The sequence below is a fragment of the Saimiri boliviensis genome, chromosome 2 (assembly GCF_048565385.1).
Source record: "Saimiri boliviensis isolate mSaiBol1 chromosome 2, mSaiBol1.pri, whole genome shotgun sequence".
Classification (NCBI taxonomy): domain Eukaryota; kingdom Metazoa; phylum Chordata; class Mammalia; order Primates; family Cebidae; genus Saimiri; species Saimiri boliviensis.
In genome coordinates this window covers 194,490,775-194,518,075 of record NC_133450.1, presented here as the reverse complement: position 1 = coordinate 194,518,075, position 27,301 = coordinate 194,490,775, and the positions used below count along the sequence as shown (strand labels likewise).

Sequence of the window (27,301 nt, the reverse complement as noted above, 5' to 3'; positions counted from 1 at the left end):
CTTTAAGTTCAACAATCCATACTGTCAATTTGTATTATGTCCAAATGCAGTATCCTTGAGGAATATAGTGGGTCGGTTAAATATCTAGAGACATACAAACATCTGCGAATTCATCCCATTGAGATGGATCATACTGATCTCCATCATCAACCTACTTTTCAGCAGCTTCTCCTACTTCATTCACCTCATAGTCTTTATCCTGAGGGAATTCCGTATCCTGTCTCTCATCTACACTTTCTTGCCCTCCTGGTTGTCTACACAAACACCATAGGGTCAAGATCCACGTCTTATTCCAACACTGGCTGCCAACATGATCTTCTTACACACCATAGATTTGCATTTTTATCCTTCTTATGCACCAAGAAATGTCTTTTTACTTGTTCTCTTCAAGTGTAAAAATATCACAGCTAAATGATCTCACTCCTGTATGAATAAGCAAGTGCTTTTTAGTGTTTGCCTGCATTTGGCTGCAGAGCTACAATGATGGCATTTTAACTTATTCATGGTTAGAGATGGTGATACAGTTTGGATATTTGTTGTGCCCAAATTTCATGCTGAAATGTAACCCCCAGTGTTGGAGCTGGAGCTTGGTGGGAGGTGTTTAGGTCATAGGGGCAGATCCCTCATGGCTTGGTACTGTCCTCATGAGAGTATGATAGTGAATGAGTTCTCAAGAGACCTGACTGTTCAAAAGTGTGTGGCACCTCCTCTTCACCCTCACACTGTTTCTTGCTTCCTCTCTTGCCATGTGAGATACCTCCTCCCCATTCACCTTCTGCCATGATTGTAAACTTCCTAAGGCCTCCCCAGAAGCCAAGCAGATGCAAGCATCATGCTTCTGTAAAGCCTGCAGAACCATGAGCCAATTAAACTTCTTTTCTTTATATATTATCCAGTCTAAGGCCTTTCGTCATAGCAATACAAGAACAGCCTAACACAAATGATTCACCATTTCCCCAGGTTTCTTGTTTTGGCCAAGATTCTGGCAATAATCCATATCTGACATTATTTAGAGGACCTGGTATCAACTGATACTTGAAATCATTTGAAGCATCTGATACCAATTAATACTTGAAGTCACTTGAAGTGTCAGGTGTCAAACTATATTTATTATAAAATCATGTGACGTTCTAGCATCACCTCCATGTTGATTAGACCCAGCTTCAGCCAATATAGTCTTATCATCATCTGGCTCTGAGAGTAGAGCAACATCCATATCTGGTTCTTCCAAGATTTCTACCCATATCTGAGTAGCCTGTTTTCCTCTGAAAAGGCAATAGGTGGCTACATCATTGATTAATCTTCCAAATTTGTTTCATTATTAGATGATGTGTTATAAATAAATCTCTTTGTAGTTTGGTTTTTCCTCCATGTTTCCTAGTATATTGAATTCCCTGGGATCCCATATTATTCCCAGCAAACACTTATTTGACCTTTGGATTCATTTTCAGCCATTTTAGGAGATGCATTCTGGACCCAACTATTGTCATTCACTTAGTTTTCTGTCTGGCCCTAGTTGACATGACAACCATCATTTTCAATTTTTATATTACTTGCCAAATTGGTAAGATTTAATGTTGCCCCAAAATTGGCAATTTTTGATCCCATGATAAAGATAGACCATCTCTATTAACTGTTTGTTTGTTTTTTGTTTTTGTTTAGACAGTATCATTCTGTCACCCAGGCTAGAGGGTAGTGGCACAATCTTGGCTCACTGCAACTTCTGTTTCCCAGGTTCAAGTGATTCTCATGCCTCCTGAGTAGCTGGGATTACAGGCATGAGCCACCACACTCAGCTAATTTTATATTTGTAATAGAGACATGGTTTTGCTATGTATGCCAGGTAGATCTTGAACTCCTGGCCTCCAGTGATCCATGTGCATTTGCCTCCCAAAGTGCTGGTATTACAGGCATAAGCCAACCTGACTGGCCGAGTTTTCTGTTATTATAATCCATAGCTGCAGACCCTGGAACTTCTTCTGATTTAATGCTTATATTTAATCTTTAATAAATTTAGGCATCTTTAATAAAATTTTAGCAAGTTTGAAATTTCACTTGTTTGAAGATAGGCCACTGTCACTATTTTGGCTTGTGAGCACCAGGTTACCAGAATGCAAGAAGTCCACAAAGACTGAAAAATATTAACTGCAGCAATATCTAAGTGGGCAGTATTATTTTGGTTAGGGCTTTCTTTGCTTTTTTAATGCTGTATAAGGTCTTAAAGAAATGTTGCCAGCAACCAGGATGTTCTAAGGAGCCTTAAAGATTTTCTGCTTACTACAATGCTGACACCACAAAGGGTACCTTTCTTTCTTTGTTCATTTTGTTGTCACAGAAGTTGACAGCAGTAACAGTTCTCATTTGGTCTACAAGTAAAGTCACAGTACCCCTCCTCTGATGATATTTCTGACTCCTTAACATTGGCTTCATGGAGTTTGTACTCAGCAGACATGTGGAGCCACAAGGGAAGGGTTTTCTTGTCATTGTGGGTCCCCCAAAAAAGCTCATCATTCCCCACTTGGGGAAGGTTCAGACCTCCATCATCCATGGGAGTCTTTTGGCACCAACCCCTAGTTATAAGACCAGTATCCTTGGAATATTGCAGCAAGGGAAAGTCCTTGAGCTGTGAGGTCTGGGAGGAGCACTGCAGCTTCTGCACTAGAGACTTAGACTGCATGAGTGGGAAGTTCTGGACAGCCTCCTTCACCAGCTCCTACACTGCTGTCCTTCACAGTGGAATGTCTTTGATCACTTATTGTAAGAAGGAAGTCACAGCTAGAGAAGGGAAAGAGGACTGAGAATGGTCACCTTAACTTTGAAAGGGAAAAATGGTTTCCACTTCACCCAATATCATACACTGAGAATCCCGTATTTGTAGAGTAGAAATAAACTTAGAGTTCTACCTGACCTAAGACATTCCAGTTTACAATCATAGCAATACATAAGGGAAAAAAGCTACCACTGATAAACCACAGAATGCCCTGGCTTACAAAACAGATGTGAAAAGAATCAGAGGTTGACATTTGTTGATGTCTTAAAACTCAAATTAAATATGCTTAGTGCTCTCATATTTGAAAATGGTAATGTAATTGTTATTGGAAAACTAGATCTGGGAAAAGATTCTATTAGTTTAAGGCAACTTGGAGGTTGATAAGGATATACGATCATAGAATGAGTCTACAATCAATAATTCAGCAAGAGCTAATTAAATTAAATAAACTTATTTTTGCACTTAAACATGTCCAGCATTTTGGCATTTTCAGCAATGAGAAAGGAATCATGTGAAATTCACAGAATTGCAACTTGAGACACAGCCATGATGAGGGGATTATCTGTCTCTAGATTCAGAGCTGGCAAAATCTTTCTGTAAAGTACTAGATAGTAAATATTTTCAGCTTTTCAGGCCCTAACATCTCTGTCACCACTACTCAGCTCTGCCATGGTACCACACCTATGGATACTGTGTAATGAATGACTGTGTCTGCATTACAATTAAACGATATGTATGAACGCTAAACTTTGCATATAGTCTTTGCATCACAAAATAGTACTTTTCTTTTTTTCCAATTATTTACAAATATAAAAATCATTCTTAACCCACAAGGAGTACAAAATTAGGCTGTAGGTTACGTGGCTTTTTATGGTCCTGGGCATAGTGGAATCCAAATAACCTTGTCCAAGGTCAACTTTGAGGGGTTTTCTCTAACGGGCAAGTCACAGCCCAAATATTTCTGAGCTACTAAATTGCAATGTACGAAAGTAGAAGGTGAAGATGAATGACCTTGAAATATATTTTGAATCATTTTCTAGGTAGGTAGGGAGCCAGTGAGGAATTAGAGTAATGGAAGTAACATGAGGACACTTGGGTTGTGTGTGCCTAAACTCTTCTGTCTGCTTTCTGATACTCCCTCTCTTTGGAGTAAAATCATTCCATTTGGTTGAGTGAGACTAATAGCCCCTCTCCTCTCTCAGTTACAGAAGTGGTCATATTTTATAGACCCAGTCAGTAGGAACATCTCCTTTGACTATATCAGTAATAATCATATAATTGTAACGGCTAACGCCTCCAGTTCAAAGTTATATAGTAGTTGTCATAATGGGTATAATTTCTTATTTCCTCTTTTGGACTTTAGGTGGAATGTTTCTGCTCTGACATGATGTTGGTGTTTGGCCTAATGTATATCTCTTGATTTATATTCTATGAAATTTTTTTTAGACTAAGAATTTTTTGAATTGTTGTTCAAGGGCTTTTTTAGCATTACTAGAAATAATTCTATGGTTTTTCTCTGAATATCTAAATGGAATAAATTTTTTTTTAGTATTTAATCATCTTTGTGTTTGTGAAATAAAACTCATTTGGTCATGACATATTCTTAATTAACATTAATAAATAGGATTAAACTGTTGTTTTCTTTTTCATGACATTTTGGGGTTAGATATATCAATGTACTTCTTTCATAAAAAGAATCTTTAAAAATTTCCTTTTTCCACATAATAGTTTAATCACAATCAAAATTATCTCCTTTGTGGAAAGTTTAGTAGTGCTATAATAGATATATAATTATTCCTGGTAACTGTTTAAAAGACAACCTGGATTTTTATTGATATCTGGTATAATATATTTTTTCTATATTATGATGGATATTTCCAATCCAAACCAGTTATTTATATTTTTTATCCTTTCACATACCAGAAAAATAAAAAAAATATTTAAAATTAAGTTACATGATATAATCTTTAAAAAAAAAACCCTCAATCTGGCACATTAATGTTGCCAGAGTTAAAACAGAAAAGGCCATGAACTGATACTTTTCAAAAGAAGACATACATATGGCCAACAAGCATATAAACAGTTCAACGTCACTGATCATCAGAGAAATGCAAATCAGAACCACAGTGAGATACCATCTCACACCAGTCAGAATGATTACTCTTAAAAAGTCAAAAAATAACAGATGCTGGTGAGGTTGCAGAGAAAAGGGAATGCGTATACACTGTTGATGGGAGTATAAAATTCAACCATTGTGGAAAGCAGTGTGGCAATTCCTCAAGGAGCTAAAAATACAACTGCAATTTGACCCAGCAATCCCATTACTGGGTATATTCCCAAAGGAATAGGAATTGTTCTGTCATAAAGATACATGCATGCATATGCTCACTGCAGCACTAGTCACAATAGCAAAGACATGGAATCATCCTAAATGCTCACCAATGGTAGACTGAATAAAGAAAATGTGATACATATACACCATGGAATACTACATAGCCGCAAAAGAAGAATAAGATCATATTCTTTGCAGGAACATGGATGGAGTTGGAAGAAACTAACACAGGAATAGAAAACCAAATATTACATGTTTTCCTTTATATGTGGGGGCTAAATGATGAGAACACATGGATTCAAAGAAGGGAACAACAGACACTGGGGCCCATTTGAGGGTGGAGGGTAAGAGAAAAGAGAGGAATAGAAAAAAATAGCTATTGGGTACTAGGCTTAGTACTTGGGTGACAAAATAATCTGTATAATAAATCCCTGTCACATGAGTTTACCTATATAACAAACCAGCACACTTACCCTTGAATCTAAAATAAAAGTTAAAAATATTTAAAAAGCAAAAAAAAAAAACTATATAAATTTTTGCTTCATAAAAAAATGAACAAAACTTGGTAAAAGATATTGACTTTTTATTGTGATAAAATAGATACAACATAAAATAGACATAAAATATTTAGTTCTATAATATATATGCTGTATAGTGGCACTAAGTACATTCACATTGATATCAAGTATCATTACAATTGTCTATCTTCAGAACTTTTTGATCTTTCCAAACTAAAACTTTATATCCATTAAACAATAATTTTTTCCCCTTCCCCTAGTTCCTAGAAAACACCTTTTTATTTTCCGCTTTTGTGAATTTAACTATTCTAGGTTCCTCATATAAGTAGAATCCTTATTTGATCTTTTGTGTGTGGCTTATTTTACTTAATGTAATGTCTTCAAAGTTTACCCATTTTGTAGCATGTGTCAGAATTTTCTTTGCTTTTTTACAGTTGAATGATACTCCATTGCGTGTGTATTTACCCATCATTTTATTTAGTCATTCATCTGTTGATGGACAATTGGGTTGTTTCTACCTTTTGACTATTTTGAATAATACTGCTATGAACATTGGTATATAGAGATGTATTCAAGCCCTGCTTTCAATACTTTGGATATATACCCAAAGTAGAATTCTTGGATCACATGGTAATTCTATTGATTTTTTGAGGGATCACAATACCATTTTTTCTAATACTGCCACCATTTTACATATCCAACAGCAATACACAAGAGTTCCAATTTCTCTTCATTCTCATCAACACTTTCATTTCCTTTCCTTTTCTTTTCTTTTCTTTTCTTTTTTTTTTTTTTTTTTTTTTTTTGATAATAGCCATTGTGTTAGGGGCATACCTTGGGTGACTTTATTTAGCTAAGGTAATCCTTGAAGATGGCTGACAGCTAGGTGCTGTTTCCCAGCAGTGCTTTCAACAGCTGGATTACAAATCTTTGATTCCTAAAGGAGGATCTCAGCGCAGCCATCAGTGTTACTGACAGCTTACTGACTTCTGCCACTTATGGGCCCCACTATTTCTGGAATTTCTTTCTGCCTTACCTGGAGATTGATTTCCTCACAGGTGCTTCCTCTTCTCATAGAGCTGTCTCTTTCTGGGAGGGAATATTTGTAATTTGTTAGATTTATCTGTCTTCCAGTTTCACTGAAGTGTGCCTTTTTTGGTAACTGATTGGTTTTCAGGAGGAGTGGGGTAATTAGCACTAAGCTGCCACAATATTCCTATTAGAGGTAAACGTCACGAAAATTCTTATAATTATCTTTGATTTTTTTCAACTCTTTCAAATGACTCTTCACAATAGGTTGTTTTCAGAAACTTCTGATGAAATTTGGTAATTCAAAAGATAAAAAGAATCCAATATATTATGATTAAGGTGTTAGTTCACCTTGCTAGATTTGCTGTGGCCATACTCATACTGTCTTGTATGAAGAACACTGACTAAGATAAATTTGATTTATAAGTATAAATTCAGGTTGTTCAAATCAGCAGATCAATTTGCATTGTATATTAACTTGCATATCCAGTCCAAGTCATGAATATTGTTGTAGAGATGAACAATTTCATCACCTCTTTCAAGTTTTTGTTCAAATCTTGTTTTTGTTCAAATCTTGAATTATTATTATCTTTTTTAGAGGAGGATGACACAGTTTTATTTCAATAAAATCACAATGCTTTATTTTCCAACTGCAGCAAAGTGCATCTAAACTTTTTTATTACAGAACCACTTCTAAAAGGTTTCCTGTGACATTGCAGCAAGGCTTTTTTTCAGAGGAAAAATCCTAAATTCTTCTTCAAATAAAAATACATTATAGTAAATGGTAAATGCATAAAATTACAGTAAGCCAGACACTTAAAAGGACAGCCAAGAAGTCTTCCAGCAGTTTATTGGGAAGAATGTAGACATAAAAAATATCTCTACTGTCATTAACATAAATTGAGGTTTTCAGCCTTGGTACAAGCAGAATAAAAAAAAAAGGACATCAAAAATCCAAAGCATACTAACGTTTTTTCAGTCATTTGCCATACTTCCAGTGCAAATACAAATCTGGTCTAAAGCTGCAGGCTCTCAATCAACAATGTACAGCTTCCTTCATCCTCCATGCTAAGAGAATTAAAAGCTTATGTAACAAACAATACCAAACGAACAGGCTTCAGAAACCACCTATGTTACCGCGTTTACTCATTTTAGCTATAGTACATCTGGCACACTGACAAGTGATCACTTACATACAATAACGTGAAGTGAAATTTTTGAAATCTAAACGTTAGTGGAATAGTCCTGAAGTGTATACCACAAGAACAGCAGGTTACCAGTTTAAGGTGTCAGCCAATTTGCTTCATCTGCCTTTGAGTCCATATTCGATAACCTGAATTTAGTTATCCTTGCCTAAGCCGAGAGCTTCCTATCACATCGGCATTTAGGTTATGAAGAAAAGGAGACTTAGATGATATATTTCATTTATCACAACTGGTGCATCAATTACCTAGGACCTCAACAGCTTCATGGAAGTCTGGGAATGTTCGTGCATAAGGTTACTGTCTTAGCTGACTTCAACTTGCCCCCACACTGGTACATATCAGCCCTCAGTGAAGCCTTTAAAAACACAAACAAGTTGACAAATGGGTTAACACAGGCAAACACAGCAACTGCCTTCAGAACTGTCAACTCAGGAATTCTCTCAATTATGAAATCTTGCAGAGAAGTTGCTTTTCTTTTTCAAAATCCAGTTGACGACAATATTCCTTACTCCAGATCATTTTTTCATTACTATCTTGTGAATCGGCATCTGCTCCACTGACTTCTGGTAAATCCTCACCAGCCGTGTCGTACATGATCTCAGAGAAATGATCAAAATTAGACAAGTCTTCATCCAAGTCATCTTCCCAGCTTTTCCAATTATTGAAGTCCACACTCAGCCAATTAAGTTTTGCTCTTTCTTTTGTTAACTTTGGCTCATGATTGGCCAGATCCGCCTTTTTGTAAACAATATAAAGAGCAAAGTTTATATTTGTTCTTTGATGCCGGGAAGTTGTTCTTTGATGCTGGGAATCATTTGGATCAACACAGTGACAAGGGTCAATTTTCCTTAAATCTTTAAAATTGTCACTTCCTCCAAAAAAGCTGAACTTCAGTTTGGATTTTTCAAAATTTACGTTAACATCTTTACTGTCTTCAACACAAAATTTAATGGGGACATCTTCCAGTTGATAGCACCACTTTGCAGAAGCAGGCTGCATTGTGAACTGGGTAGGGGACTGGTGTACAGGTGGGCAGGCCTCTGTGGTGGCTGCTGCTAGGGAGTTGCCTCTTTTCTGGTGGTAACTCGGTGTTTTCCTCCCTGGTTGAGCCTCTTCTTTAGCAGCTGCAGCCTGACCTGGGTTCTCAGAATATGCCTAGCGGAGAGAGCGGCTCTTCCTGCTGGGGACAAGTGGAAAGTGTAGGAAAAGGGGCAGGAGGACAGAGAAGGTCAAATCTCGAATTATGAATAAAGATAACTTTGCTCTCCTTTTCAATATTGTATTCCCTTCCTCCCACCCATATCATCTTCCCTTTCACCCTGCTCTACTATCACCTTATACAGTATCCTGTAACTTATTATGATCTTTGTTTATTGCCTGTGGTTCATTACCAGAATGTAAGCTCCGTGAGGGCGGAAATTGTTGTTCTGTCCAGTGCTGTATCCTCAGTGCACACTATATATTTGTTGAATGAATGAACAGAAAATAACACTGGCTACCATTTACTATATAAATGAAAGGTGCTTTGCAGGTTATCTCTCAATCTTCATGGCAGACTAATGAAGTAGTTTAATATGAAATTTCTTCCAGCAACTGGAACAGAGTGATGAGAACTTTTTACATGAAAATAAACTTCAGCATAAAATAATAAACAATTGCTATCATTCCCTTCTCTTCACGAGGCTGAGGAAAAAAATAAAAAAAATTAGTACATTTTAAATTACCTAGTTAGGAATTTTTATGCAGTTGTGCATATATCCATATAAATATATTTCTTTCATATAGCCAATAAATATATTTCACCTCCATTGCAATAGCCTGAATATGTAGGATAAACATTCTTTCATATACTAAATAATTGTCAACTCCTATAAGTAACATTCCAACATATTTCTGAAAAGAAACTCAATTCATATGAAAATTTATTATGTGAGAATTCATACTACACTTCCTACCATCTATATTTTACATATCATTTTGATGTAAGGTGGGTGAGCCCCAAAGTAGGGCTTAGCCTGCAAGCATTCTTGGCTTCGCCTAAGGAAGAATTCAAGGCAACCTGGTGTTAGGGTAGAAGAAAATAGCCTGACTCAAGTGGAAGTATTACAGCTTCAGCAGTGTTGCAGCTCCGGTGGTGGTACAGCTCCGTGACTGCTCCTGCAGAGCCGGGCTGCGCCGCAGGCAGTGTGCTGAGAGCTGCGGCTCAGGGCAGCTTTGCAGTCATATTTATACCTACTTTTAATTACATGTAGATTAAGGGGTGGTTTATGCAGAAGTTGCCAGGCAAAAAGTGATAACTTTTGGGGCATGAGCTCATTGCTATGGAAAGGAGCGGCAACTACGAGGTGTTGCCATGGCCACGGTAAGCTGTCGTGGCATGTTGGTAAGTGTGCCTTATGAAAAACTGCTTCTTCCTCACCCCTGTTTTAGCTAGTCCTCAGTTTGGCCTAGTGTCCGAGCCTCACGCCTGGAGTTGAGTCCCACCTTCTACCTCAATTTGAACTTCAAAACAATAATTTTAGAAGTTTTAGTTCCCAAAGGTTTAAAATATTGATAGGACCTGAGCACCATCCTTAATATCATGCAGTCAACTTGATAATTATTAGTCTTACCCTAAAATATCAATGAAATCAGGAGATTGACACTAGCCTTGAAATATTGTTCAGAAAAAGAAACCCATAGATTCCCTAGTCAAAGTGCACATTTATTACCTCATGGGATCAATGCCCTTGTGAAAGACGTTGAAGACAATCTGCTGAGCTTGCATGTGCGAGGATGGGGCCCCGTGGCTTCGCCCTGCACCTCCAGGCCACCGAGGTCTGCATCTGCCCTCTGGAGTTCAACCTTCACTTAGTGGCTCGGTATGATACCCTAGACGGAGTGGCCCCTGCTCCTGGAGGCAGCTGATAGGTACCTTGCACCTGATCAGGGTGCCTAAAGGGCCAGTTGAGGCATATGAAGAGGATGAACAGTTTCTGAGGAAGATGCACCATGTGTGGCCAGAGATATATCTATACATAAATTTGTCTTTCTTTCTAGAAGGCACTTCTATACTTCTTTGTTTAATGAATCCCTACCCAGGTGTCAAGCTCCATTCACAGGTACCACCTCCAGGAATCTTTCCTGCTATGTGTTAGGCGCCCCTTGTGAGTACTCCTGGGATTTTATTTTTGGAAATGTACTTACCACACTCCATTAAAATTGCCGGTTTACTTTTTCTAGCTACATCAGGGGGTTAGCAAACTTTTCCTGTAAACGTCTAAATAGTAAATATTTTAGGATTGTAGGCTGTATTAGTCAGGGATTTTCAAAGAAACTAAAACTATTTATGCAGATTGATCCGTAATCTGAAAATCTGAAATGCTCCAAAGTATATGGTCTCTATTGTGATCATCAACTGCCAATGCAAAGTGAAAGGAGCTGTAAATAATACATAAACAAACTTTATCTATTAAAACAGATAGAGACTGGATTTGGTCTGCAGATTGTAGTTTGCCAAACCCGGAACTAGACTATGAATTTCTTGAGCAGGAACAGGGTCCTGATTAATTCAAACATCCTTGGATATAACGGGAACTTAATGAATTATTTTTGAATGAAAATGGAACTGATAGCATAATAGCTATGTGATTGCCATTATGGATCTGCATGTTGGCAAATTCACAAGCATCTTGGTTACTATCAGGAACTATATTTCACAATATGTTTACTTACGTCATCTGGATGTCCATATGTGTTTTCCTTCAGTTTGCATGTGCATATACTTTATTTTAGTTAAGCAAAAATGCATATATATAGCTTTATCACATTTTAAGTTTTCCTATAATTTTTCCAAATGAAATGATACAAATGCACAAAATCAAATAGAATTTTATTTAAAATAATTTGTCAATGTTAGGGTGTCTAGGCACTCTAAATTTTTCTTCAGTTATTTGCAAGGAAAATCAAGTAACAGTCATTAAGCACTAAAATATGCCAACTACTTTATACCTTCACCTCTATTTTACAATTCCTGATCCTTCTGGAGACTGTGAAAAATCTTTTCTCCTGAAAACAACCCTGACAGTTATTTCTGGGGTGTCCTTAGGGGATGTCTCATGTGTTAATCAGTAAGTTCTATCTGCTTCCCTGTGACACTGATCATTCATTGTTTTCTTTCTCTCTCTAGCTCTGCTTGCTTTAGGCCTTCTTCAGTGGTATGACCAAAGCTGAGTGATGTCCTCTCACCTTTGGGGTGTGTGTGTGGCTCAAACATTCTATTGACAACTGCTAATACTTCCCTTGTATATGGTGAACACCTTACGTCCAGTGCTTTGCCAGTGTCCTAAATTCTCATTGGCTATATCCCTTGAGGGTCTTTGGACCATGATGTCCTCTGTTCTGGGGAGCAGCGTGGAGAAGGCCTGGATGTGTGCTAGTTTAGCCTGTCTATCACTTTGTTACCCTAGTCATCATGACTTGCCTAGCCTTTCCTGTGTTTCTCTTAGAGCCTTAGTAAAAAATACTCATAGAGCTTTGGGATTTTGAATTGGTAAATATTCATGATGTGTGAAAAAGCATAATACATACTGTACGATCTCAGGGCCATAAAATTGGATGTTGTGCCTACACACGTACAGGATCTAGAAGAAAATGTCAAACTGTAAACTGCTTGTGATTGTGAATCACTTTGTTCTTTGCTTCTTGTTTTTCATTTTCCTATAATGCACATATTAACTTTATAAAAATAAAGGTTATTTTAAAAGCCAAAAAAAAAAAAAACCGGTTTCTATTTCTGTTGCACCTCTCCTCCACTTTATCTCCTATGTTTGGATCTGGTTCTGGAAATTAGTCATGAAGATGGGGTCCTTGCTATTTTGCCAATGTATCTCCCATCCAGTAGGAGAACTGTGTATCAAAATACCTCCTTTTTCTAGGCATCCCAATATATCTTTGAGTTCCAAGATCAACCCCTCTTTTCTATGTCTTATATTTCACTTTTATTACATTTTATCATGTTACTCCCATTTTACAATTTAGAAAGCTGAAGCACATGGCAAGTTAAGTAATTTGTTTGATGTAAATCACACAGAGTAATGGAGAAAGGGTTCTAATCTAAATCTCTCTGAATCCAGAGACCAGTGATCTTCCAACTATACCTTACTGGCTGCCAGAGATGCAAAAATGAAAAGGCAAGGCTCCTCCCTTAAGGAATTTGCAGCCTAAAGCAGAGTATACTATCTGTAAATTAGCTCATTTTTTACATTTTGACAATGGTCATTGGCTGATGAAATTAATAATGGACCATGGGAATTTCAGAAGTTCCAGTTCTAGGTAGCTTTTTTTTTGCCTGGGAGAGCTTTTGCTGTCCTTTGGAAAAGTGGTTTCCAGAATGGGACACACATTAGAAATCCCTGTTAAAAATACAGGTGCAAGTACCTTATCTCAGACCTATCAAGTCAGAACTTTCAGGTGCAGGACCCAGGAATCCTGACTTAACAGGCTCCTCAGGTGAGTCTTATGCCACCAGCTCACATTGCTCCTAAAATTGGAATTTGGGAGTTGCCCTTTTAGACATTGTTCCACGGGAAACTGTTCAGAGACCACTGACTTAAAGTAGGAAACACAGAAGGAACTAAAGCAAAGGAGACTACAGCCAGGAGTTGAGCGAGTCAAGAGAAAAGGCTTAGAAACCTGAGCTATGTGATGAAGTATTAGACTCTATTATGAATACCTGAACTAAAACACAGAGTAGCGAGACGACTCTGCCCAGACCCTTCGGTAGCATCTGCTGGTAGCCCTGTTGCTGGGAATTTAAAAAGAGGAGCAGTGGATGGTTTTTGTGCAGACAATTTCAACTTTCAATAGGCTGGGCTGTTTTAAATGATATAAATTAGCAAGCAACCAGCAAGCATCCAGTGCTTCTAAGTTGGCTTCTAAGTTCAGCAAGCCATCCTGCTTTAGGCTGCCTCCAGCAGCTGACCTCAACGGTGAGTATCTGGGGAGTCAGGGCTGTCATTGTGTGGTAATGAGGGTCTGCTTTCTGATATATCTGCCTTCAGGGCATCTGGAAAGGCTGCTTTCATCTTGCTGTGTTTGTTTCTCTCATCCCAGAGGGAAACTTGATTCTCTGAGGGACCAGTAATCATCGCTTCAGGTGGTTCATTGCTCTGAAACACAGATTTTTGTCAGATGCATCAACCTAACTAAGAGATTGTTGGGTGACTGTTTTGGAGGCAACATGCACAACTTGGCTGCCAGAGTAAGGGTCCAGCTAATATGAATTGATAGAGATTGGTTCTTGACTTTCAAAACACCTTTCTCTGGGATTTAATGCATGGGAGTAGGGGGAGGTGAGCCGGGGGCTGTATTTCTACCTGGGCTGAGAGATGAAGTGCCAGTGATGACAAAAGCAACAGGCCCCTAAAGAGAATAAGAGTTCTGTTTCTTGGTTAGTAGTTTTTATCTGCATTGGTGATCTTCTAATCTTTTATTCTTTGCGTTCTGCCTCTTCTTTTTGGTGCCCTGCCAGTTTTTGACTTCTCTTGCTTCGAATAGGTCACTGTCTCCCAGTAATATAGACTTGATCCCTTTCACTGTGGGAGTCTGGAGGTCCCTGACCCCAGCATGGCTTTCATGTTCAGCTTCCAATAAGGCTGTCTCATAATGCTAAGGGCTCCTTCCCCAGCCAATCCAGTGCAAATCCTGTGGGAGGCAGCAGAGTTAATGCTGCTTGTTCTCCACTGCTTTGTATCCTTTGTCTCCTGAATACCTTACAGTGTAGGGAGTCCTGGCTTCCAGTGCAAAAAAGTGGGGAAGCTGGGAAAATATGTTCAATTGGATGTTGAAAGGTCTCCTATCTTCAGAAGTAGACTATAAACAGTCGAGTTGGCTTCTGTTCTTTTTTATTCATTCTCTCTCAGAAATTTCAATTTTTTCTTTAATGCATATCATTTATTCTTTCACATATTCATCCAATATTTATTAAGCAGCCACTTGCTTAGTAAATATGCTCCAGGCCCTATTCTAAGAACTGAGGAAATAGTGCTGAACAAAGCATAATTTCTGCCCTTGAGGAATTTACAATCTAGAATAGTGCCATCCAATAGAATATTCTCTGATGGCAGAAATGTTCTCTATCGTCATTGTTCAATAGAGTAGCCACTAGTTACACCTGGTTATTGAGAAATTAAGTTGTGGTTAACATGGTTGACAAATTAGATTTATTGTTTTATTTATTTTTGATTAATTAAATTTAATTAGCTGTGCATGGCTAGTGACTACTGTATTTGGACAGAACAGAAAATGGATAGTCAGATAAAGCAGTGGCCTTTTACAACGTCGTATGTTAAGTTTGTAATGAGATAGTGTTTTAGACTAGTAAATAGATTGGGGTTAAAGGCTTTGATTGAATCAGATTCTGAAGGGTGCCAAACACAAAGGACCATCCAAGTCTCACACTTACAGATTCATCTGGTAAAGAAATAATGAACTAATTTTAGATTCAGCCAGATTATTACTTATATGTATAATAAGACAAGACAAGCTAAAGATGTCAGCCCTGTGAATCCTTATCCCACATAACAAAAGGAAGGCTTCGAAACAAAAGGGGCTAGATTGCTTCAACATGAGTTGTGATACACCCTGTTACTGACCAGTCAATTCCAGACCGCAGCTAAATGGCTATAGAGCTGCAGTTCTGCCCTATGGAAGCATGGGGATTAAGTTGGAAAGTCTCTTGTTCTTCTGGAACCTGGGAGGTATATCAGAAAACTGCCTCATGGCAGTGCCCCACAAAATAGAGGCAGACGAGAAAACAACCTCGTGAAGCCTTCTCTGAAGATTTCCTCCCTTGCCATGTTCCTGGGAGGATCACAGGGCATTCTACTAGATTTAGGTCACATAGATGTCCAAGCTGTACCTGTGCATCCCATGTAGATACATGCGGAGTCGCTAGGGCTCCATGGTGGAGTCATTCCTTTGGAAATGGTCTTAAGTGCTATGCCAAAGGATTTAGACTCTACCCTTGAATTTGGGAGCTACTGGAAGTTTAAAGTAGAAGAGTAATTTGACTTTTGAGTTTTGCAGAGATCAGTCTGACAACATTGCAGAGACTACAGAAAAAAACAAACTGTGAAAACAAAGATTTGAGAAAAAAGGATGGGAGTTTGTGGGAATGAAGAAGAGTGTACAGTTAAAATCATTTATGAACACATGGAATGTGAAGGGCTCTGTATACAGTAGAAGTCATGAATAAATCAAACAGAATTCTGCCCTCAAGAAACGTTCAGATTAATAGGAGAGAGAAAACACAATATAAGTGATTATAAGGGTCAGATTTGTGCAGTGGCAGTATTGTAGCCAATGAGGTTTATCTGAGGCAAGATAATTGATAATTGAAAACTTTTCCCAATAGCCTGCTGTGACGACTTGCAATATAGTCAGCATTGGCAATTTTTGACAGTCTATATGGAGATGAATAGCATTTTTTAAAAATGGCTATAAGGCTCAATATGTTAAGCACTTTGAGGAGCATGCTGGAGGGCCCAGAGGAAGGAGAGAGACCTCTTTAGACGGGTGTCCTTTATACAGTAGGCAGTTTATTGATGATGATGACAAGCAGTGTTGGACAGGAGAAGCCTTAAGGGTCTTACAAATTAACACTGGAAATCTATGAGGTACTAGCTCTGAGAAGCAATAAGCCTTATCAACTAACAAGGGTATGAATTCATATACATGGATTCGTTGGAGTCCAATCGAGAGCAAGGTAATACTAAGGTAATACAAGAAAAGTGAGAAAAAGTCATACAGATTAAGCATGGGAGAGGTGGCAAGGAGGAGGTTTGAAGGCTTTGGATTTTGAGGCCAGCGTCAACTTCTTCCTTATCACGGCACATAGTAATAGATGGGACCTCACTTCTCACTTCCCGTCCCCACATTTTGGCATTTCCACTTTACTTTGTCGTCCTTCGTCTAACCAAGGGAGGCCAGTTGATATCTATGGCCTTAAAAAAAGGTAACAAATCAGAAATAGGAAAAAACTCTTCTTTTGGCTTTTGAGTTACAAAGAGCCTAATGGTTGGTAAGCAGTCCAGAAGCCACAACTGAGTATGTTTTCTTTGGTTACATCTTGTTTTGTTGCACACTGAATACCTTTAGACTGGGCTAAAGACTAGGCAGTCTTTAGTTCTCTACAGCTCTGAATGTAATTTATTCCTGTCCCTTATCTACAAATTTATATTACCTGCTTGGACCCTATGGGTGTCTAAATTTGGAACTTCTGGATTACATTGTACAGCAGGTTCAGAAGAATGCACAATAATGTATAAGCTCCCCAAGTGTGTCAGCATTATAGAAGTCACAGAAAACATACTTGGATTCAAAGTCTATTTTGAGTCTTTCTTCTTCCAGGTGGCAGAGATATAATCTTAGAACAAAGATTTAAAATAGGAATTACTTGGAATCTAGAAAAATAGAAAAAAAAATACATTTTGTGCACACATGAGTTTGTGGGCTACAATTTAATTCTACGATTTCAGTATCCTGCCAAAGTATACACTAGGGTGTATACTTAAATAAAAGCTTCAGAGTTAGGAAAAAGAGAGATGAAATTAAAAATGAGAAAGTATTGGGAAAGAAAAAATGGAGGGGTAGGTTAAGAAAAGAGTGAGTTTTCATATATCTACTCTCATTTGGGGAAAATAGTTAAGGTTTATGTATGGGGTCAGCTGGTATGGGTTAAGATTCTTGCTTCATTCACCATTGACTACATAGTCAAACTTGGCTAAATCGTTTAACTCACTGAGCTCAATTTCCTAATTTGTAATGTAAGGATAGTAATATGTTTTTATTTCCACAGGTTGTTGTTCCTACAGGGAATAAGGACCTTGAAAGAGCCTTGAAAAAGTGAAAAGGCTTTACTGTGGGAATTAATGTTATCCAGTAGCTAGCTTCTAGTAAATATTTAATATTCCTGTTAAAGAGAAAGAAATTAAGGGGAGAATAGAATTCCAATAATTATTTTAAATAACAAACCCTTTCTCTTGTCAAATCATTGTGATATATAATTGTCTTTTCAATTTTCCTAGAGTCATTGCTGCATTTTCAAATAGTTTGTTACACTAAAAACAATGGAATAGGACAACTTTTATTACCAGTAAATGAAAATCCCATTGATAATTAGCCTCATTGTAAAGATGGATTTTTTGATGTGTGGTCCCCTGAAGTTACTCAGAAAATGGTAATTCTGCATCACTAATCTTATGAGTATTGTTCATAGTCTTACAATCCTTTACCATTTAAAATTTCTCTTCAAAAATCACCCTATTGGACCATCTGACATATTTGTAAAATGCATACTACAACAGAGCAGCATAATAAATTACAAAATGAGAAAAAAATTCCCCAAAATACAATTTCTTATTATAATGCTCCTCTTACATTGCCCATATTTTGCAATGTTTACAATAACAGCAAGGTCTCAAGGTGCAGCTGAGTGGCTGTGTATTTTTAAGAATGTGAATTTTCCTCTGATTTTTTGTTACACCAGTACAGTTCGTTCAGTCCCTTAACCAGTTCCACAGAGCTTAAGGGGAATTGGTGGAGGTAATTCAGGAAGGAGAGAAAAATATTATCAGCTTGTTGTTCTCCTCTTCATGTAATACAGTGTTCGCTAATCAACAACCTCCTCTGTCTTGCATCCAAAACTGAGAATGGACTCAACCCATTGAACATGGTGCCTTTTCATACCACCCTGTAGGGATGAAAGAACTGTAAAGATATCACTAAGAGGGCTGCTTAATGACTATTCATCATTGTAAACACTAGCATCGCATGACATTTGAAATCCAAAAACTGTTTCTTTTTTCTCAATTAAGACTTCTTGTGGATCCCTTGTGATATTTTGCTGGACCTTAAGGTACTTCAAACCCTAGTTGAGATTCCATGATATATAGGTACAAAGTTTATCATGTGTTGTGTGTGTGTGTGTGTGTGTGTGTGTGTGTGTGTGTGTGTGCCTGTGTTGTGTGTATGTATTTCAATCTTGGATTTTTCTTGTTTCCATTGAATATCTAATGGATGTTACTTAAGGGACAGATGAACACATGGATTTAGTAATTCTGAGGTCTGTCAGACTTACAACTAATTGTGAAAATGCAATTTTTTGAAGCTTGCCTTGAATCCCTACCAAGTTTTCATCAGGGCACACCCTGCCTTGATAGCTTGTGAAAGAAGGTACCTTGTTTTAGCCCACTGATATGATTTGGCTGTGTCCCCACCCAAATCTCATATGAATTATAGCTCTCATAATTCCCATGTGTTGTGGGAAAGACCTGGTGGGAGATAATTGAATCATGGGGCAGTTTACTCCATATTGTTCTCATTGTAGTGAATGAGTCTCACGAGATCTGATAATTTTGTAAGAGGAAATCCCTTTCACTTGGTTTTCATTCTGTCTTGTCTGCTGCCATGTGAGCTGTGTCTTTCACCTTCTGCCATGATTCTGAGGTCTTCTCAACCATGTGGAATTGTGAGTCCATTAAACCTCTTTTTCTTTATAAATTACCCAGTCTCAGAGATGTCTTTATCAGCAGTGTGAAAACAGATTAATATAGTAAATTGGTACCAGTAGAGTGGGTGCTGCTGTAAAGATACTGAAAATGTGGAAACGACTTTGGAACTGGGTAGCAGGCAGAGGTTGGAACAGTTTAGAGGGCTCAGGAGAAGACAGGAAGATGTGGGAAAATTTGGAACTTCCTAGAGACTTGTTGAACGGCCTTGACCAAAATGCTGACAATAATATGGACAATGAAATTCAGGCTGAGGTGGTCTCAGATGGAAATGAGAAACTTGTTGGGAACTGGGGCAAAAGCTACTCTTGCTATGTTTTAGCAAGAGACTGGCAGCATTTTGCCTCTGCCTTGGAGATTTGTGGCACTTTGAACTTGGGAGATATAATTTAGGGTATCTGGTGGAAGAAATTTCTAAGCAGCAAGGCATTCCAGAGGGGACTTGGGTGCAGTTAAAAGCATTAAGTTTTAGAAGGAAAACAGAGCATAAAAGTTCAAAAACTTTGCAGCCTGATGATATGATAAAAAAAGAAAAACTCATCTTCTGAGCAGAAGTTTAATTCTGCTGCAGAAATTTGCATACATAACAAAGAGCCAAATGTTAATAACCAAGACAATGGGGAAAATGTCTCCCGGGCATGTCAGAAATCTTTGTAGACATTTTTAGGAAAATAATCAGTCCCACTGATGACTTTCTAGATAAATCAAGTGGCTCTTGAAATTAAAAAGTCAAAAGCAAAAGTAATAATCAAAGAGGTCCTTTGTTATCTTTGAATTAGAAGCATATAGATAAGGAAGGATACTGCAAAGCTAGTGCACCACTGAAAAAAACCAGTGTCCCCATACTGTCTAAGAAACAGAACAAGAACCAAAATCTCTCCAATGATGTGACTCCAGAAGAAAATCTATCACTCCATTTCTTGTTTTGACTTCCAATTAAGAAATGGGAGTTGCAGAATTTGAAGTGACCATTGACATTTTTTCCCTCACTTTGGCTGACATATTAAATAATACAACCTAAACTTAGAGAAATACAATATAGCCGGCCGGGCGCGGTGGCTCAAGCCTGTAATCCCAGCACTTTGGGAGGCCAAGGCGGGTGGATCACGAGGTCAAGAGATCGAGACCATCCTGGTCAACATGGTGAAACCCCGTCTCTACTAAAAATACAAAAATTAGCTGGGCATGGTGGCACGTGCCTGTAATCCCAGCTACTCAGGAGGCTGAGGCAGGAGAATTGCTTGAACCCAGGAGGCGGAGGTTGCAGTGAGCCGAGATCGCGCCATTGCACTCCAGCCTGGGTAACAAGAGCGAAACCCCGTCTCAAAAAAAAAAAAAAAAAAGAGAAATACAATATAGTTTTCATTTCTAGTTATGGATAATAAATAGGATTAGATTTTATTTTTGCCAAACACAAAGGAGTTTGTGCCATTGCTAATATTTCTTATGGGACCTGGAATTAACACTGCAGGTGAGGTATAACAATCTATATTTAAATTGGCAGGAAAGTCAACCTGGCTATTTAAGATAGACCAAGGGGATTATTGGGATGTATTTTTTTTATACAGTCCCCTGCCATGTTTCTTTTATCTTGCTTATGAAATATCTTCTAGTCCCATCTTATAGTACCTTTAGTTAGACTTTGATATGGGTTGGCTGTATCCGCAACCAAAATCTCATCTTGAATTCCGACATGTTTTGGGAGGAACCCGGTGGGAGGTAACTGAATCATGGGGGCAAGTCTTTCCCATGCTGTTCTCATGATAGTGAATACGTCTCACGAGATCTGATGGTTTTATAAAGAGGAGTTCCCCTGCAAGAGTTTGCTCTTTTTGTCTCCCGCCATCCATGTAAGACGTGAACTACTCCTCCTTTCCTTCCACCATGAGTGTGAGACCTACCCAGCCATGTGGAACTATAAGTCCATTAAACCTCTTTCTTTTGTAAATTGCCCAGTCTTGGGCATGTCCTTATCAGCATCCTGAGAACAGACTAATATAGTAAATTGGTACTGGGAGTAGGGTGCTACTGAAAAGATACCCAAAAATCTGGAAGCAACTTTGGAACTGGGTAACAAAAAGAGGTTGGAATAGTTTAGAGGGCTCATAAGAAGACAGGAAAATGTGGGAAAGTTTGGAACCTCCTAAAGACTTGTTGAATGGCTTTGCTCAAAATGCTGACAGTGATATAGAAAATAAAGTCCAGGCTGAGGTGGTCTCAGATGGAGATGAAGAGCTTATTGGGAACTGGGACAAAGGTTACTCTTGTTATGTTTTAACAAAGAGACTGGTGGAATTTTTCCCCCACCCTAGAGATTTGTGGAACTTTGAACTTAGAGAGATGATTTAGGGTGGCTGGTGGAAGAAATTTCTAAGCAGCAAAGCATTCAAGACATTACTTTGGTGCTGTTAAAGTAATTCAGTTTTAAAAGGGAAACAGAGCATAAAAGTTTGGAAAATTTGCAGCCTGACAATGCAATAGAAAAGAAATTCTCATGTCTGAGGAGAAATTCAAGCCAGCTGTAGAAATTCAAATAAGTATAAAGCATCAAATGTTAATCCCCAAGACAATGGGAAAAATGTCTTCAGGGTATGTCAGAGGTCTTCATGGCAGCCCCTCTCATCAGAGGCTTGGAGGCCTAAGAGGAAAAAGTGATTTCATGGACAAAGCCCAGGATCCCTGTGCTCTGTGCAGCCTAGGGACTTGGTGTCCTACATCCTAGCCACTCCAGCCATAGCTGAAAGGGGCCAACGTAAGAGCTCAGGCTGTGGCTTCAGAGGGTGAAAATCTCAAACCTTGGCAGCTTCCACATGGTGTTGAGCCTGCTAGTGCACAGAAGTCAAGAATTGAGGTTTGGGAACCTATGCCTAGATTTCAGAGGATATACGAAAATGCATGGATGTCCAGGCAGAAGTTTGCTGTAGGGGCAGGGCTTTCCTGGAGAACCTCTGCTAGGGCAGCACAGACGGGAAATATGGGGTTGGAGCTCCCACATGGAGTCCCTGTTGGAGCATTGCCTAATGGAGCTGTGAAAAGAAGGCCACCGTCCTCCAGATACCGGAATGGTAGATCCACCAACAGCTTACACTGTGCACCTGGTAAAGCTACAAACACTCAGTGCCAACCCATGAAAGCACCTGGGAGGGAAGCTGTACCCTGCAGAGCCACAGGGTCAGAGCTGCCCAAGACCATGGGAACCCACCTATTGTCTCACCATGACCTGGATGTGAGACATAGAGTCAAAGGAGATCATTTTGGATCTTTTAGATTTGACTCCCTGCTGGATTTCAGACTTGCAAGGGGCCCGTAGTGCTCCTTTGTTTTGGACAATGTCTCCCATTTGGAATGGCTCTATCTACCCAATGTCTATACCTGCATTGTATCTAGGAAATAACGCACTTTCTTTTAATTTTACAGGCTCATTGGTGGAAGGGACTTGCCTTGTCTCAGATGAGACTTTGGACTGTGAACTTTTAAGTTAACGCTGAAATGAGCTAAGATTTTGGGGACTTTTGGGAAGATATGATTGGCTTTGAAATGTGAAGACATGAGATTTGAGAGTGGCAAGGGGCAGAATGATATGGTTTGGCTATGTGCCCACCCAAATCCCATCCTGAATTCCCACATGTTTTGAGAGGGATCTGGTGGGATGTAATTGAATCATGGGGGCAAGTCTTTCCCATGCTGTTGTCATGATAGTGAATACATCTCACAAAATCTCATGGTTTTATAAAGAGGAGTTCCCATGCACAAGCTCTCTTTGCCTGTTGCCATCCATGTAAGATGTGACTTGCTCCTCTTTGCTTTCTGCGATGATCGCAAGGCCTCCCCAGCCATGTGGAACTGTAAGTTCAATTAAGTCTCTTTCTTTTGTAAATTGCCCAGTCTCCAGTATGTCTCTATCAGCAACCTGAGAACAGACTATATATGTCTCATAGCTGTTTAATGTGCATTGCTTGGAGTCCTAAAGACAGTCACTGTCCTGACATAAAATTCAACAAGGGATTCAAGGACAGAACCATGATGGAATCACTGTATTTCTTACAGACTGAAAATCAGGTGTCTACAAACGAAAACTCCAGCTTTAAGGAGAATTGGTAGTAGTGGGCTGAGGATTTAAAAAGTACTCATACTCATGGGAAAAGATTGATTTTTCTGTAGCTTAACTAATAAATCCTACAACTGATCTCCTTAGTTTACAGTGTGCTGATGCTATCAATTCACCAGAAATGAATCTATACATGAAAATGTATAATATTTCAGTTTATCATAACAAAATCATTTTTTTCCAGTTAGATATATTTCTTTTGGTAAAGGTTAAGTGACATTATATTGAAAGATCTCCTTTTGAAACTAGTGGCCTCAAAATTAGGAGATTTCTGTACCTCTTCATCAGTAGCCTTCATCAATATAGAGTAGCAGCGACAACAGAGAGAGGTGGTGAGTGATGTGGGATACCAGGCCTTCCCATAACAGGGTGAGATTGATTCTGTCACAGAATCTAGGGGCACAGCCAGCCTGATTTTTGGAAGGAATTTGATGCTGGGATTTTCTCAGTTGGTGGACTCTCAGGTCTGATCAAAAGGAAACACCAGACTGTTGGTATATCCTAGAGGATTTCTCACTTAGAACTTTTTAGAAAAGGAAAACTCATATGCTTTTCTAAAGTTTGAATCATAGCCTGTTGGCCAGTAAAAAGAAAAGCATGCAACTAAAACAGGAAACTTGGCATGTTTTCTCTCTTGACCATGATGTGACCTTGCAGAAGTCATTCTGAGTTTGTAAAATACAAGCTTAAACTGGTTACCAACTCCAGCTAATGTAAACAAAGGGATTCTATTATAAGGATGCCAGAGTGTCTCAAGGAACTCAAGTACAGTTGACCTTCAGGAGTGGTTAGAACCAGGAATTTGAAAACTAGTAAGATTACTTTCTCTGACTTTCATCTTTGTATCATATCCTCTCTCTCTCTCTCTCTCTCTCTCTCTCTCTCTCTCTCTCTCTCTGTCTATCTAACTATCTTTCTCTCTCTCTTTCCCCTCAAACCCCCACATCTTTCCCCTAAGACTGATTTTCTGGGATTATCTGGATACAGCTTCTGAATTTTATGGATTCAATTGCATGTGAGTCTAGGACCAGGGTAAGGCAGGAGAAGTTCCAAGGATGCACAATGCAAGGAAGACCTTAGAGGTTTGGTCTCTCAGTGACATGAAAGTAAATTTTGGTCCTCTAGGTGCCTCTCTTCCCTCACCTTAGTCCTGACCCTGATAAGGTGACTGGTGATGTCTGTGTCTCAGTTCTAACCTGGCAAGGCAAAAACATCATTGGCACATTTTGAATCTGAAATTCAGCTCTAATCCAAAGAGCAATGGCACCAGGGTTAAAGCCACGAGGTACATACCGAGTTTCTGAGTGTCAATAGCTCTGAAAGGAGCTATTCTCAGATAAAAAGGAACCACAACTTGGAAAGAAACCCTCAAATCTTCAATCACAAATGTACTTTGTAAGTATCTATTTCTATTACAGTTTTGGTGCTATTTTATTCTGCCCTGTTATGAACCTTGTAACTCCTAAACATGTACATTGTATAATTTATTATATCAGTGTCAAAAGGATCCCTGAAGTTTTCACACACAGTTACTACCCTTGAGAGTCTCGTTTGCGAGGATAAAACTAGATACAGAATGCATGCAGAAGAGTAATTATAGTAAGCAATGTGAATTAATTAACTATAAAAATAAAATTTGCATTGAGTCAATGCATTGTAGAGAAGTTTAGAGAAGGAGAATAATAGCAAGGAGAGGAAGAATCAATGATGTCTTCTTAAAGTCATCGTTTTTGGGGACAAAGAAGACAGCAGATACAGAGGCTTACAGAAAGAATCATATCAGAAAATATTAATGCCTGCAGAGCATTGAAATGTTGCAGGGGACACCAGATGCTCATTTTAATATTACATGTCCCATCTCCCTAATGTGAATGAAAGACACATGAAGTTGGAATTGATGCCACTTTCTGTCAAGAACTTTCCCAATGCTGAGAAAAAATATTCATAATCGTTCTATTTATTCAAAATTATTGTATTGACCATGAATTTAAGTGTGTGTAAAATGGTCAGTAGTGCTATTTGTTAATGAGGGAATCAAGTGAAAGTGTGTCCTTTGCAGAAAATCACTTTTTAAAAGTAAATTCAAAAAGATGTTTCCCCTTTATCCTTCTACCTCTGATGACTGATCCCTTTTCTAGAGTAGAGAATTGGGCATTGCTCTAGTTGGGATGTTTGACCTCTCCAAATCTCACGTTGAATTTGATCCTCACTCTTAGAGATTGGGCCTAACGGGAGGTATTTGAGTCACAGGGACGAATCTCTCCTGAATGTTTTGGTGAGGTTCTCGTGGTAATGAGTGCATTCTCCTCCTCATAGTTCTGTGAGAGCTGATTGTTAGCAAGAGTCTGGCATCCTCCTCCCCTCTTTCTCTTCTTCCTCTCTTCTCGTATGATCACTGTACATGCTGGCTCCCCTTCTCCTTCCATCACGAGTAGAAGCCACCTGAAGCCCACATCAGGAGCAGATGCTGGAGCCATGCTTCTTGTACAGCCTGCAGAATCATGAGCCGCAAGTAAACCTCTTTTCTTTATAAATTACCCAGCCTCAAGTATTCCTTGATAGCAACACACAACAAACTAACACAGGCATCAATTGCTCTTTTCCTGGACCTGTACTACCAGAGCCTATTTATTTCCACAGAAGTTTTTCTGCTCATAAATATAATCCCCAAAGCCTTTATTTTGAATTTTCCCCTAAATAAAATTAAGGACCCCTTGGAGAGTCAAGCTTTTAGGAGGGACATCTATTACTACAACTTCTGTGAAGATATTATTGAAAAATGGTTCAGATGTATATGCCGAAGTCTCATGTAAGAAATATCTTTTAAAGCTAGAGACGTTTTTGGGGAAGTCCTCACTGTCTCCCTTCCCCTAAGGAACTGATAATTTTTTCTATGAGAATAGTCAGAACAACAGAACTGACCAGGCAGCCCTTTTTCCTTTGGTAACCATAGATTGGCCCCAAACTCACAACCCACAAAATGCTCTTCTTTTTATGTTCTAGGTTTTCTATGACAAATACTTGTAATCCTAGTTCATATTTTCCCAAATCTTATTTTACTTAATTTTAGTCTTTAATTGTTTTACTCTTTGTCAGTAAACGGATTCAAATCTTTTGTGGAATGGGATATAGAGGAAAAAAGAAAGGAAGAAGGGAAGAAGATCCCAGATTTTCCTTACAATGGGTAAAAAATGGCCAAGCAAATGTAAATTGTAGTCTCTTCACCACAAACAGCATTGGCATTTATAACTGTATCAGAAAAGCATAATAGCAACAAATAAAATAAAACAACAAGAGCATGAAATTTTATTTTCCCTTAAAAAGAACCAACAATGGAAAATCTGCAGAGGGTTAGAGGTCCAACAGTGGCAGGTGGGGATGAGAGACTAAAAGGAAAAAAACAACCATAATACAGTGCTTTTTTATGTAATTCTACGCCCAAACCCGTACCCAACAGGTGTGGGGGCTGAAAAGCCGTGTTGTTTCAAAGCCCTTTGTCATATATTATCCCCTTTGGCTCCTAACACCCTGTAAAATAGGTCATGCAGGTAAGATTTCAACTGAAGAATTAAACTTTGATGTACTGAAAACACAAAACTAAGATTTACTAGTGTTATAATGGGTAAGACGAGAGGCTGTGGTGTCAGATACAGCTTGAATTCCCACTTCTACTATCAACTATTTATCAGACTTGGAAATCCCGTATAGCCCATTCCCTCATCTGTAAAATGAGAACAATGAGTGCTTTCTATAAGTTTCCCTCTCCCTCCTCCAAAAGTTCTGCACATTT

General features: G+C 38.6%; 1 protein-coding gene, 1 non-coding gene and 1 pseudogene across 2 annotated transcripts in view; 2 read left to right on the top strand and 1 right to left on the bottom strand.

Annotated features, from left to right (window-relative positions):
- Positions 1–881: 881 nt before the first annotated feature.
- On the bottom strand, positions 882–7,023 carry LOC101045747 (zinc finger and BTB domain-containing protein 10 pseudogene; annotated as a pseudogene).
- Positions 1,364–27,301, top strand: part of LOC104653227 (acyl-coenzyme A amino acid N-acyltransferase 1-like) — a 125,271-nt gene continuing 99,333 nt past the window's right edge. Inside the window, 1 exon segment of the mRNA XM_074395108.1 lies at positions 1,364–26,023. Coding sequence (XP_074251209.1) covers positions 25,976–26,023 — 48 coding nt within the window. The 5' untranslated portion in view covers positions 1,364–25,975.
- Positions 16,169–16,309, top strand: LOC120366530 (U4 spliceosomal RNA). The gene has a single exon (XR_005581170.1). It is a non-coding gene; the product is annotated as a U4 spliceosomal RNA (small nuclear RNA).